Source organism: Ahaetulla prasina, chromosome 16, assembly GCF_028640845.1.
Source record: "Ahaetulla prasina isolate Xishuangbanna chromosome 16, ASM2864084v1, whole genome shotgun sequence".
Taxonomy (NCBI): Eukaryota; Metazoa; Chordata; class Lepidosauria; order Squamata; family Colubridae; genus Ahaetulla; species Ahaetulla prasina.
Genome location: NC_080554.1, coordinates 458,538 through 471,637, shown reverse-complemented (window position 1 = coordinate 471,637; position 13,100 = coordinate 458,538). Strand labels below are relative to the sequence as shown.

Here is a 13,100-nt window from a genome sequence, read left to right as displayed (position 1 = left end):
AGGCTTTGAGCTGGGGACTCTGCCTCGGTCCTCTTGCGTCCTCGGCCTTTCGTGCTTTAGGTAGACTTCCTCGGAACAGGGAGGTTCAAATCACCGTCAGGCGCTTTGCAGTCCCGTCTCTTTCCTTTTCTTTCGTCTTCTTTTTTCTTTTTTTGAAAGACTTCAGCCCGGCTGGTTTCTTTCGAAATCACCCAATTCTGCAGCTATTGTGGGGGTTACGCTTCAAATTCTGAGCGATGTGGAAAAAGAGCCACCTCCCCTCCGTCCTTTTTTCCTTTGGCCTGGCTAACTCTCCCTTCCCTCCCCCCCCCCACAGAGACGGGGCTCCCCCGCAGCCCCCCCTGCCCCTCCGCCACCAGCCCCTGCTCCGAAGAGCGAGTCAGCCAGTTCATCAAGAAACACGTGGCCTCCTGCCTCCTCATCTCCAACACCAACACGGAACTCTCCTACATCCTGCCCAGCGAGGCTGCCAAGAAAGGCTGCTTCGAACGGCTCTTCCAGGTGGGCGCAGGAGTTTCACCGGCTGGCGGAGGGAGGGCAGGGTGAGGGAGGGAGGGCTGCATTGGGTTTTGAGTCCGGGGCTTCTTCCTTTCCTGGCGGGTGGAGGGGTGTGGAAACACATAAAAAGGTGCTCTAAAGCAACCGGATGGTGATCTCTCCCTTCTCAAGAAGCTAGTCCTCTTGAAGAGGGGGGGTCCTTGCCAACCTAAAACGATCCTGTTCTGCCTCCAGGGGATTTGTAAGCAATTCAAACCTCACATTTGAGGAGCCCCTGAAGAAACTATGGAGGATGACGTCATCGGCACAGACTGAGCCGATAACAGCGTCCCCTTGTAGTTGCAGAGGTAGACTACTCCTGAGCCTGGAAGCTCAGGGTTGATCTCCTCTGATCTCCTCGTCCTCCTCCTGGAATTGGGAAAATTGATTTAAAGCCATAAATGTTCATGCTCCTTTGGGAGTGGAACAAGGAAATTCCTTTGGCCCACCCTGGAAGCATCATTGCTTGACTGGGACACGGAGATATTCCAGAGAAGAGGGTTGCAAGGCCCTCTTGGAGCCCGACCCCCAAGTGGACTTCCCCTAACCTCCCCCTGCTCCTTTCTGCAGCACCTGGAGCACAGTTTGGAAGAGCTGGACCTCACCAGCTTTGGCCTGATGGACACCACCCTCGAAGAGGTCTTCCTAAAGGTCTCCGAAGAAGACCAGTCTCTCGAGAACAGCGATGCGGGTACGCTGCAGGGGGTCAGGCCTCCCTCGCCCGGGGGTCTCCTGCAGCCCTAGGCAGCCATTCTCACCTCTGCCCACCCTTGCAGATATCAAGGAGTCCAAGAAAGATGCTTTCCCGCTGCCCAGTCCCTGCCTTGGCCCCAAGCCCCAGGCCAACGGCCACTCCCTCCCAGGGCCGGCAAGGCCGACCAAGCCTGAAGTGGACCTGGGGAACCTCCTGAACTGTTCAGACTTGGCCGAGTCCCAGGCATCCTTGCATTCCTCCTCCTCCTCCTCCTCTTCGGCCGGCTCTGTACGTGGTGAGGATGGTGGAGCTTATTCGGAGTTCTATGGGGATTACTCCCCCTTGTTTGACAATCCACAAGACCCCGATAATGGCAGCCTGCAAGGTTTGTAGCACAGGAAAAGCCTGAAGGGTGAAGGGTGCGGGGGAGGGTTCCCCAAAAGGTTTTGAGGCTTCCCAACGGCTGCCTTTTCACGGCAGAAAACCTGGGTGCACAATGGGTTGAGGGTGGAAGGGCGCTGCCTCCTGGTGCTTGGGCATTTGGGAGAAGGAAGGGGAAACTGAGGCATGGCGTCTCCTCTTCCTGCAGAGCCCGAGGCTGACCTGGAAGAGGCGTCCCTGGCCGGACAAGGCAGCTTCAAGCTGGAGGGCTCCTGGCTGAAGCTGCGCCAGTTCCACGGGCTGTTGGTCAAGCGCTTCCATTGTGCCAAACGCAACAGCAAGGCCATCTTCTCCCAGATCCTGCTGCCCGCCTTCTTCGTCTGTGTTGCCATGACGGTGGCCCTCTCTGTCCCGGAAATAGGTAAGGGGCATCCTTGCCCTGCCTACCCACCTGGGGTGACAGGAGCCCCCCGTCCCCACCCAATGGGTCCAAGGCTGGCCATCCGGAGGGGACGGATTGGGAAGGCTGCCCCGCAGAGGGACATTTTGAAACCTCGTTGGGCATTTTTGCTTTGAGCAAGCAGTGGAGCCACTGGGTGGGGGGTGATGTCAACCCTCTTCCTGCCCCTCTTTGCTGCTGCCAAAATGGGGGTGTCCTTTGACGGCCGGTTATTACAGCCCCCTCTTGCTTTCCAGGTGACCTGCCTCCCCTCATCCTTTCGCCTTCCCAGTACCACAATTACACCCAGCCCAGAGGTAACTTCATCCCCTACGCCAATGAGGAACGTGGCAACCAGTAAGAGATCGCCCCTCCCCTTTGCACTCTTCCCCCTCCTCCCCACCCGCAGGGCGTTTCAGACCCGTCAGATGGAGGGAGGGGGGAAAGCAAGGAGACCCTTGCCTATTTCCGGGTCTGCTCTGAGAGAGATGGGATACAATCTGCCCTGGTGATTGTTCCTTTGAGAAGAACCTTTCAGGGTTTGGTTGGAAGAAATGTCTGCTTTTGTCCTTCACACCCCATGGAACGGGATGGCTGGAGTCCTTGGGCTGGAAAAATTCTCCTCTTCCTCCTCCTCCTTTTAGCCAGCCATCGCCAGACGCCAGTGCCCAGCAACTGGTGAGCACCTTCTACCTGCCCTCCGGCATCGGGGCCACCTGTGTGCTCAAGTCGGCCTTCAACAGCACCCTGGACCAGCAGGTCCAGTCCCTGAACCTCAACAGCAACGAGTCCAAGATGTTGGCGGCCAAGTTCTTTGACGCCGTGTGCCTGGACTCCTTCACCCAGGGCCTGCCACTCTCCAACTTCGTGCCTCCCCCTCCGTCCCCGGCCCCCTCCGACTACCCCTTCTCTCTGGACGAGGACTTGCTGCAGGCCTGGAATTTCACCACCTTCCCGCCCACCGTTAAAGGTAAGGGCTGCCCTCGTCCTTCGAGAGGGCTGGAGACACAGAGGCAGGCTCTGAAAATGGCGCTTCAGTGGTGCCTCTGGTTGGGTGGGAGGGGCGCCTCGGACGGGCTCTGGGAGAGGCTGAAAGTCTGGCTTCCTTCCATCCTCTGAACTTCTTTTCTCTGCGGCTCCTCCGCAGTGCTGGGTTCTCTCGGTGGGTGAGGCCGCTCTCGGTTTTCCTCCCTGCCAGAGACGGTCACCTCCACCCCAGCCCAGCCCAGCATCGTCCACGAACCCATCAGGTGCACCTGCTCCATGCAGGGCACCGGCTTCTCCTGCCCCAACGGGGTAGGGGGCCACCCTCCCCAGATGAAGGTGGTGACGGGGGACATATTGGTGGACATCACGGGGCGCAACGTCTCTGAGTATCTGCTCTACACGTCGGACCGCTTTCGGCTGCACAGGTGTGTGTGTGTGCGTGGGCGTGCATGGGGGGGATGGGGGCATTTCCCCCCCCCCACAGGAGGAGCTCTAGCAGGTGCCTGTTAGTGAATGTGGCGGCTGCTTTCCCGTCCCAGGTATGGAGCGGTGACGTTTGGCAACATCCAGAGATCCATCCCGGCCTCTTTTGGGGACAACGCGCCCCCGATGCTCCGGAAAATTGCTGTCCGCAGCACCGCCCAGGTAGGGGCTCAATTATATCTCTGCTAATCTGTGGTGGGCAGCAACAGCCGGATGGGTGGGCCTGAGTGGGAGTTCCTGTCCCAGCTGCCAGGGACCGTTCCCTGCCAGGGTCCTTCTCTGTGCCCGCTGCCCTCCTCAAGCCCCCTCCCCCTCTCCTCGCGGGAGAGCAGCCTGGGCCAATGCTCCTCTCCCTACGCTGCCTTCCTAGGTGTACTACAACAACAAAGGATACCACAGCATGCCCACCTACCTCAACGCCCTCAACAATGCCATCCTCCGTGCCAACCTGCCCAGCAGCAGGGGCAACCGCGCAGCCTATGGTGAGCAGGGAGGGTGGGAAGGATGCTGGGCAGGATTGGGGCAACGGCAGCACTCAGCCGGGTGGCGGGGAGGGAGGAGGAGGAGGAGGAAGAAGAGGAGGAGGAGGAGGAGGCCATCATGTGGCTAGGAGGGAATCTGGGGGTGGAGGAGACTGGCGGTCCTGGCAGAGAAAGCCCCCTCAGGCACTCATGCCAGACTCTCTCTCTGCCCGCCAGGCATCACTCTGACCAACCATCCCATGAACAAGACCAGCGCCAGCCTTTCTCTGGATTACCTGTAGGTCTCCTTTCCCTCCCTCCCCCTCTTAATCCCTCCCTTCTCCACAGAGGCTGCTTGTCGGTTTATTTCTGCGCTGCTTTTCAGTCTGTTTTTATGACTTGGGGTGGCGGGGAGGTAAAGTTTCCCTTGCATCCCACTCCTCCCTCTGGCAAACAAGGGCCTCTCTTGAAGCAGGCCCAGAGCTCGGGTGGGAGGAACCATCCCAACCTCGCAGGGGCGTTGTCCAAGCTTTGGGGCAAAGGGGGCCGGGTTTTGCAAAGCGGGTGGGGAGGCAGAGGAACGTTTACAAGCTGGCCAACCTCCCCTCAGCCTGCAAGGCACCGACGTGGTCATCGCCATCTTCATTATCGTGGCCATGTCCTTCGTGCCGGCCAGCTTCGTTGTCTTCCTGGTGGCCGAGAAGTCCACCAAAGCCAAGCACCTCCAGTTCGTCAGTGGCTGCGACCCCGTCATCTACTGGCTGGCCAACTACGTCTGGGACATGGTAGGCTGGGGGCTGGGGGCCGGCTGGGACCCCCAAGCCTTTAGGGGGGTGGCTTTGGGGGCAGAGGAGAGGGACGCCATGCTAAACCTCTCCTTCACCCCCTGCCCTCCCTCCTCTCCAGCTCAACTACCTGGTGCCAGCCACTTGCTGCATCATTATTCTCTTCGTCTTCGACCTGCCGGCTTACACCTCTCCCACCAACTTCCCCGCGGTGCTGGCCCTCTTCCTGCTCTACGGGTGAGTGGCAGCTGGGAGAGGAGCCCTCGGGACCCTGGTGAGGGGGGTGGGGCTCCCCCGCCTGGCCTGTGGAGGGTCTCAGCCTGAGGCATGCTCAGTTTCCTCTCCATGATAGGCTGCTTTGGGCAAAAGTGAGCCTGGCGGAGCATGGGTCTGCCCTGAAGGCCGCTGTAAGGTTAGGAATGGAACCTCCACTTTTAGAGGCAGTCTTCCTCTGAACTTCCAGAGGAAGGAGCTGGGTGGGGAATTCTTAGGCAGGTTTCCCATGGCTTTAGAGGGCTTGTGGGCCTTCCGTCTGGAGCCTGTTGTGCCCTTCCCCCAGGTGGTCCATGACGCCCATCATGTACCCAGCCTCCTTCTGGTTCGAGGTGCCCAGCTCTGCCTACGTCTTCCTGATCGTCATCAACCTCTTCATCGGCATCACGGCCACCGTGGCCACTTTCCTCCTGCAACTCTTCGAGCACGACAAGGTGGGTGTCGGCAGAGCAGGGAGCTAAAATAAGGATTTTAAAAAATATCAGCAAGTGACTGGCAGAACTCCTTCCCCGGCCTTCAGGTGATCCTTTTGGTTCAAAACTGGACCAACGTGGTGGAGAGGCCCCTTGTTCCACGCACAGAGGCAGTGCAGCCCCCAAATCTGGGATCTGGAGCTGGGGAGGGGGCTGCGGGGGGGAGGCTGATCTGCTGCTGCTACAGCCCTTCCTTAATGCCTATTTCTCCGTAGGACCTGAAGGTGGTAAACAGCTACTTGAAAAGCTGTTTCTTGATTTTCCCCAACTACAACCTGGGCCACGGACTCATGGAGATGGCTTACAATGAGTACATCAATGAATACTACGCGAAGATCGGTAAAAGAGTTTTTTATTTGGCTAATTCAACTTACACGCTGCCCTCTCACGCTATCCAAAGTGGCAGCAAATCCGCCCTTTGTTTTAGCCTCAGGGATTTCTCCTTCCCGTTCTCCGTCCCGCGATTTTATCCCTAGAACGTTGCAAGCTTCTGAACATGCGCAGAGCGGTTTCTTAACCCTGGCTTGCTTAGTGATGGCTCGCCTTAGATTGCCTGGTGGATCCCGAGAGGAAAGGAAATTATGCTGATGTTCCCACCTCTTCCCTTCAGCAGGAAAATGTTTGTTAAAAGCAAAAAAAGGGACTTTTGTGTTTCTTTAGAAAAATAGCTCTGGGAAGCAGGAAAGCAGCCTCAGGTGACCCCGGAAAGGCCTCAGACGAATTCCCCGCCTCCCCCCCATGCCGAGGAAGCCCCCACGCAGGGGAGGTTTTGGCCCTCTCACCCCCATTTGCGCCTCTGTTCCTGCAGGGCAATTTGACAAGATTAAGTCTCCCTTCGAGTGGGACATTGTGACCCGGGCGTTAGTCGCCATGACGGTGGAAGGCTTTGTCGGCTTCTTCATCACCATCATGTGCCAGTACAACTTTCTCCGAAAACCACAGTGAGTGTGCCAGTAGGTGCGCCCAGAAGGGAGATCTCTGGGGGGGGGGAAATTTTCCTTCCCGGCTGGCTGGCTGGGAATTGCAGCCCTACAAATCTGTGCTGGGGAGAGAACGACACTGGGCTGAGTCTCCCACTGGGGAAAAAAAAGCTTCTCTGCCCCCCCCCCCCCGGTCCCCAGGCGTTTTCCCGTGTCCACAAAACCCATTGAAGATGATGTGGACGTGGCCACCGAGCGGCAGCGAGTTCTGCGTGGGGACGCCGACAACGACATGCTCAAGATTGAGAACCTCACCAAGGTGTGTGCGTGTGTCCCCATCCGAGGCAGATTTGGGGGCAGGAGAGGGTTGGGGGGGTGGGGGGTCTCCTGCAGGTGGGAAAGCCCCGAGGCTGAGGGGAAGCTCTTTTCTCACGGTGGCTTTTTTCCTGCCCTCCCTGGGCACCAGGTGTACAAATCGCGCAGGATTGGGCGCATCCTGGCCGTGGACCGGCTGTGCGTGGGCGTCCGGCCGGGAGAGTGCTTCGGCTTGCTGGGCGTCAATGGGGCAGGGAAGACCACCACCTTCAAGATGCTGACGGGGGACGAGACCACCACCAACGGAGAGGCCTTCATTAACGGGCACAGGTGCGCCTGGCATGCAGAGGTGGGGGCTGGAGGGTCCCTCAGGGGCCCACCTGTTGCAGGGCTCCCTGGGAAGCTGATATATATTTTGTTTTTACTCCCTTCTTTTCCCCTGGAATGTCCTGGGAATTTGCTATCCCAGACTGAAAATGGGGTCATTTGCACACACAGCAAGGAACAAGAAGCGTGAATCCATAGACCTAGGGAGCCTCCATGGGCAGGCAGTATTGTTCTGATTTGCTCATTGTAGGAAAGAATCACCAAAAAAGGCTGTGTCTTCCTGCTAGCTGTTATATAAAACACACAAAGACACACACATCAAAATTACATTATCCATAACAGCTTTTCCTACATCAGTATCTCTTATCCTATTTAACTTCTATATACAGATTCTACTTCTAAGTATCTCTATAAACCAACATTCTTATTTACATTATCTTAACCTCTATTCAGAATTCAGTCTCATGACAAAAATCTCCCTTAAGTTTTATGCTTACTTTCCAGCCAGGAATACCATCTATTCCCTATTCGATAGTACTCAGTATCTTCCCTCTCTTCATTTCCATCGATAATCTGTCCATTTCTGCACATTCATATATTTTTCTTATTATAATTTGATCCGGTGGAATATCTGGATGTTTCCAATTCTGCGCTATCAAGATTCTACATGCTGTCAATATGTGTAATATGATATATTGTATTTTTTTTTCCATTTTCCCTTCCAGAATGCCCTATAGGAATAGTTCTGGGTTTTTTTTTTTCTATTTTCTGCCCTGTTATTTCATCCAGCCAGTTTTTTTTATCTTCCCCCAAAATTTCTTAATCTTAGGGCAGGTCCACCACATCTGGTAGAACGTCCCTTGTTTGTAACCACATCTCCAACAGTTTGGAGTCTCTGCTTCATTTTCCATCGCTGTCGCTTTGAGCAGTGGGTCCTGTTATCTTTTGAACCCCCTTTCCTCCCAGCCGGCCTTTCTGGAGGGGGCTCTGGGGGGGCCCTCGCCTTGTGCTCAGCCCAGCTCTCCGTTTCCACAGCATCCTGAAGGAGCTTCTGCAAGTCCAGCAGAGCCTGGGCTACTGTCCGCAGTTCGACGCCCTTTTCGACGAGCTGACAGCACAGGAGCACCTGGAGTTGTACACACGGCTGCGTGGCATCCCGTGGAAGGATGAGGAGCGGGTGAGGCAGAGGCAGACGGACAGGCAGTCCCCCATCTCCCGGGTTTCCCTGAAAAGGAGGAGGCGGCCAGACTCGGTGCCGTGTAGACTCGGTGGAACTCACCCCCACAAGACAGAATAGGGCTAAGGGCAAGCCCCTCTGCAGGGGCTCCCTGGCACATCTGGCCGGCCGCGGAGGCTAGGTGAAGGAGGGGGGGCTTCAGCGGTTCCCACCGCGGCTGCTGTTGGGCTGTTGTTTGTGGGTGTGAGACCCCTCTTCCTTCACAACCCAGGTGGTCAAGTGGGCGCTGAGGAAACTGGAGCTGGCTAAATGTGCCAACAAGCCCTCCAGCACCTTCAGCGGCGGCAACAAGAGGAAGCTCTCCACCGCCATCGCTCTGATCGGCTACCCTGCCTTCATTTTCCTGGTGAGGAGCGAAGGTGGGGAAGAGGCCCGGCTGGAGGGTTGCGGGGGACGCTTCGCTCTTCTGCCCTGGTGCTCTGATGCCCGGGGTGTCACCCAGGCCCTAGGAACCTCCCCAGGCTGGGCCTAATCCTGCCCCCTGGCCCCCTCCACTGCAACAGGACGAGCCCACCACCGGCATGGACCCGAAGGCTCGGCGCTTCCTCTGGAACCTCATCTTGGACATCATCAAGACGGGCCGCTCGGTGGTTCTGACCTCGCACAGGTAGGCTGGGCACAGAGAGAGCCACTCGCCTTCCTGAGGTGCCAGGGAAAGGGGTGGGCTGGATCGGGAAGCTCCAGGGGTGTGGATGAGTAAGGGGGCAGCGGCTGTAAGGCGGCCAAGAGCGATGGATGAGCTGTTCCCCACCACCACCGCCACCATTTGGGGAGAGGGCTCCCTTCCTTTCAGCTGTGCTTGTCTTCTCCCAGCATGGAGGAGTGCGAGGCCCTCTGCACGCGGCTGGCCATCATGGTGAACGGGCGGCTCAAGTGCCTGGGCAGCATCCAGCACCTGAAGAACCGGTGAGCCCAGGGTGCTGGGTGGGCACAGCATGGGCCCCTCGCAGCGACTTCCCAAACCTGGGGAAGCTCTCAGTCCTGGCCTGGGGGCAAGGCCCAGATGCGGAGCAGACCCCAGTCCTGAAGGAAATCCTCTCCTGGCCCCTTTGGAAGAGTGGGGGAGCCCTCTCAGCTGCCCCCTCCTAGACGGCAGTTTTCACTTCCCTACCGGAGCCATCCAGCCAGGAGACCGGCTCTTGCAAGCGCCCCCTCTCCCCCCCCCTTGTTCTGGACAGGTTTGGGGATGGCTACATGATCACCGTCAGGACCAAGTCCAGCCTGAACGTGAAGGAGGTGGCTCAGTTCTTCAGCCGGAACTTCCCAGAGGCTGTCCTCAAGGTTTGGGCCACGGTCGGGGGGGGCGGGGTTGGTCCACCTTGGTGGAGGAGGAGGAGGCACTGACATCCCCTTCCCCCTCCCCCAGGAGAGGCATCACACCAAGGTCCAGTACCAGCTGAAGTCGGAGCACATCTCACTGGCCCAGGTCTTCAGCAAAATGGAGCAGGTGGTGGACGTCCTGGGCATTGAGGACTACTCCGTCAGCCAGACCACGCTGGACAATGTGAGGGGGCACCGGGGCCCCCACTTTCCCTTTGGCCACCCTCTCCTGTCCGATGAGCGGACTCCGGCCAGCCCTGTGCTCGCTGCTCTGGTGTCATTGGCTGGCTGAGGATAATGGGAAGGACCGTCCATCTTGGAAGGCCCCAGATTTCCCCTTTCTCTCCCCACCACCCTAATCCCCGGCCGTGGGAGGCGAGTCCTGGGCTCCAGCCTGAGTTGCAGCTTCCTTTGCAGGTGTTTGTGAATTTTGCCAAGAAGCAGAGCGACAACCTGGAGCAGCAGGAGAGCCTCCTGCCCTGCCCCGTAGAGTCCCCTCTGCAGCGCCTCCTCAGCCTCTTGCGGCCCCGTGGAGCCCCGACGGAGCTACGTGCCATGGTAGGGGAGGAGCCCGAGGACCTGGAAACAGATGACGAGGGACTGATCAGCTTTGAGGAGGAGAGGGTGAGCTGGGGAGCCGTGGGAGCAGGGGGCAAAGAGGCTGGCAAAGAGGCCTGGGAGGGGCAACCTCCCAGGGGGGGCAGCGTTCGTTACCTTCGCTCTTTTCTCCTCCCACGCCCCAGGCTCAGCTCTCCTTCAACACGGACACCCTCTGCTGAAAACGGAGGGGACGCAGCCCCCTCCCTTGGCTGGGCAGCCATGCGCCCCTTCCCGCTCGGTGGCTGCCATCCTCTCTGCCCAGCGAGAGAGCGGGACGTCCCAGAGGTGGTGAGAGGAGGCATTGCCTGGGCCTTTGACCTGGCTGGCCTCCAGGACGGAGCCGGCCTTGTGCCGTTTTGCAGATGGCCAAGGACCAGACTACGGCGCGGTCCAGCTGTGTGAGAAGACTTGGGGCGGGGCGCTTATGCAGAGGAGCAGCTGCCTCCGCACCCCACTTAAGTTTTGGGCATTCTTCCTTGGAGAGACTGCGTTCTGCTGTACCGCACTGCCTCTTCTGCCGTGCTGAGCCAGATCTGACTGCGGAGGGCAGCTGGCCGTGCTGGGGTGGGCGACTGGGCACCCTCAGCCTTTCTGGCCAAAGGGAAGCAGGAATGCCGAGGGGAGCTGATCCTCCTGAACAAGTCTCTGGATTGCGTCAGGGCATACCTCCCTCCTCTTTGCCTCCCCCCCGTCTCTCTCAGCCCAGGGACCAAAGCCCCCTGCCAGCTGCATGAAGGCTTGGGAAGGGCTGGGCATCTGGGCGTCCTGTTCAGAAGGAAGCCAGCCCCCCACCCCCATCCAACCCAAAAGCAGCCCAAGGAGCGCGTCCATTTCCTCTAACCAGGCTTGGAGCTTTTGGCTTCCGAAATCTCCTTTTTAAAGCATCAAGTAACATGCCTGAGCTGAAAGGCTCCCAGAGGCCTCCCTAGGAGGCTTCGGCTGTGGGACAAGAGCTTCCCACTCCTCTGCTTGCATCCTAACCTGGCATGGCATTAATCGGAAGCATCCGGTGGGATCGCGAGGGTCTTTCAAAAGCTCTCAGGCACGGAGGCCCCATTACAGAACGAGTCGTTGCTGGAGGAGCTGTATTCCCAAGAGGAGCCAGGAGGGTCCTTTCCAGCAGCATCTGGAATTGCCCCAGATGTGTGGGACTCCAACTCCTGATGCCCCAGCAGGTGGCTTGGGAAGATGGGGGCTGTTAGTCTGAAATGCAAGGTGGGGCTGCAGAAACCCGATCCATGGTTCACCCCGTCCTTTTCCTGGTGGGGAACAGCAACTGCCACCACCACCCCTTGGCTGTCCTGTTTGCACCGACTTCCAGAGAAGCCAAGAGTCCCTCAGGGGCTCCCCAAATGAAGAGGAGGGGGTGCTGGAAGACCCGGAGGAGGCACCTCTGGGGCCAGAGCGAGGATTGCTTCCTTCTCAACTCGGCAACAGTGAGACGGCTTCTCAGCACAGAAGGAGTGTAAATTGTATTTTGAGGAAGACGGCGGTTTTGGATAGAGGTTGCATCGGTTTATTTTTGGCTTCAACAAGCACAATGTTTTTTTTAATTTATTGAGAGCACTGGGGAGGGGTGTGAATGAGAGTGTGTGAAACTGATTGGGACTTGCTGGGCTCTCTCTCCCCACAACAGTTGTGGGGCTTTGCCGGTCCCCTCTCTGGGTCACCCAGGATGGGGCTGGAAATGGGCAAAGGGAGACATCAGGCCACCTGCAAAGAGAAGCCGGCTTGGAGGACTCTCTGGCGAGCTGGGGCCCCCTTGGACAGGGTCTGCTCATCCCCTCCGGCCCTTCTGTCTGCCCCGAGCCCCGGCTGGGGGTGCTGAGCCCCCCTGGAGCAGCTTGCTCTCTTTGCAAAGAGCCTGTATGTTGCTAGAACCGGAAAAGCCAATGTGAAAAATAATTGTTTTAATAAAAAAGTGATAATAACCAAACGTTGTTTGGCAGAGACTTTTGTGGGGGAACTAGGATTTGCTTTGCAAGGCTGAGCAGGACCCCAAAAACCGTCCTGGAAGGGGATGCCAGGCTACGACTGGTTTGAGTTTTGTCTGGGCAGGAGTTGCCGGGCAAGTTATGGGTGGCTTTAAGAGCGACACCGTCATCGCACTGGTGAAGTGGGGAATCTTGGTTCAGCCCATGTTAGCATTTTGTCGGTGAATATTTTTAGCGTCTTAGAATATCCACTACTCTATTCTATTCTATGTCAAGGTTCCAGAAAAACCTCTTCTGGAACCCTAAAGTCTAGTATGGTTTCCAGGCCTGACATTCTATTCTATTCTATTCTAATTTTCATTCACCTGCGTTCTGTTTCTTGAGTCTTTCCCCCCCCCCCAATCAAGACAGGCAGGGGGGCAATGGAAGCACTGGGGGAGGGGGGGCCGGTTCAAAACCCCATCTCTCGGTCCTGGGTGTGGCAGGCTGGCATTTTCAACAGCGCCATCCAGCCGAAGGTTTAATTACGCCCACGCTGGGAACACCTTCTTAATCTCACGGCAGGCTTTCAAAGACGAAGGGAACTATCCTCCTGTGCAGAAATGCGATTGCTATTTTTATATTCCCGGAAGTTTGGATCTCACACTTTCTGGCTTCCGAGGAGCCGAAAACCAGCGAGGGCTGGGCAAGGGAGTTTGTTTTCTGTTTTCAGAAGAAGACACACCTTGTCCCGGCTGCCCCAGGCCTGGGGTTTCCAAGAGATGGGATTAAAAGATGTTGCCGGGCCAAGGGGGAGCTTCGTCCCTGCAGAGGGAGGTGAAAGATGGGCTCCCGGCTGCTTTCCACCCAATGATCCACACCAGCCTTTCACAAGGCTTCCTCGATTGCCCTGAGCCCGGCCTGGATCCCCCACCCCTGGGATTCACTGTAAATC

The 13,100-nt window shown here is 57.6% G+C and overlaps 1 protein-coding gene across 2 annotated transcripts in view; it reads left to right on the top strand.

Annotated features, from left to right (window-relative positions):
* Positions 1–12,168, top strand: part of ABCA2 (ATP binding cassette subfamily A member 2) — a 33,038-nt gene extending 20,870 nt beyond the window's left edge. For both annotated transcript variants that reach the window (XM_058158930.1, XM_058158931.1), the window contains 25 exons: positions 317–501; positions 1,108–1,228; positions 1,314–1,616; positions 1,821–2,033; positions 2,309–2,408; positions 2,696–3,021; positions 3,250–3,463; positions 3,578–3,683; positions 3,892–4,003; positions 4,220–4,280; positions 4,593–4,767; positions 4,889–5,004; positions 5,327–5,474; positions 5,729–5,852; positions 6,322–6,454; positions 6,635–6,752; positions 6,900–7,078; positions 8,111–8,252; positions 8,524–8,658; positions 8,816–8,919; positions 9,126–9,218; positions 9,491–9,593; positions 9,679–9,816; positions 10,050–10,256; positions 10,376–12,168. In XM_058158930.1, the coding sequence (XP_058014913.1) occupies positions 317–501; positions 1,108–1,228; positions 1,314–1,616; positions 1,821–2,033; positions 2,309–2,408; positions 2,696–3,021; positions 3,250–3,463; positions 3,578–3,683; positions 3,892–4,003; positions 4,220–4,280; positions 4,593–4,767; positions 4,889–5,004; positions 5,327–5,474; positions 5,729–5,852; positions 6,322–6,454; positions 6,635–6,752; positions 6,900–7,078; positions 8,111–8,252; positions 8,524–8,658; positions 8,816–8,919; positions 9,126–9,218; positions 9,491–9,593; positions 9,679–9,816; positions 10,050–10,256; positions 10,376–10,411 (3,692 nt within the window). In that variant the 3' untranslated portion in view covers positions 10,412–12,168. The remainder of the gene's footprint in view (positions 1–316; positions 502–1,107; positions 1,229–1,313; positions 1,617–1,820; positions 2,034–2,308; positions 2,409–2,695; positions 3,022–3,249; positions 3,464–3,577; positions 3,684–3,891; positions 4,004–4,219; positions 4,281–4,592; positions 4,768–4,888; positions 5,005–5,326; positions 5,475–5,728; positions 5,853–6,321; positions 6,455–6,634; positions 6,753–6,899; positions 7,079–8,110; positions 8,253–8,523; positions 8,659–8,815; positions 8,920–9,125; positions 9,219–9,490; positions 9,594–9,678; positions 9,817–10,049; positions 10,257–10,375) is intronic.
* Positions 12,169–13,100: the final 932 nt, after the last annotated feature.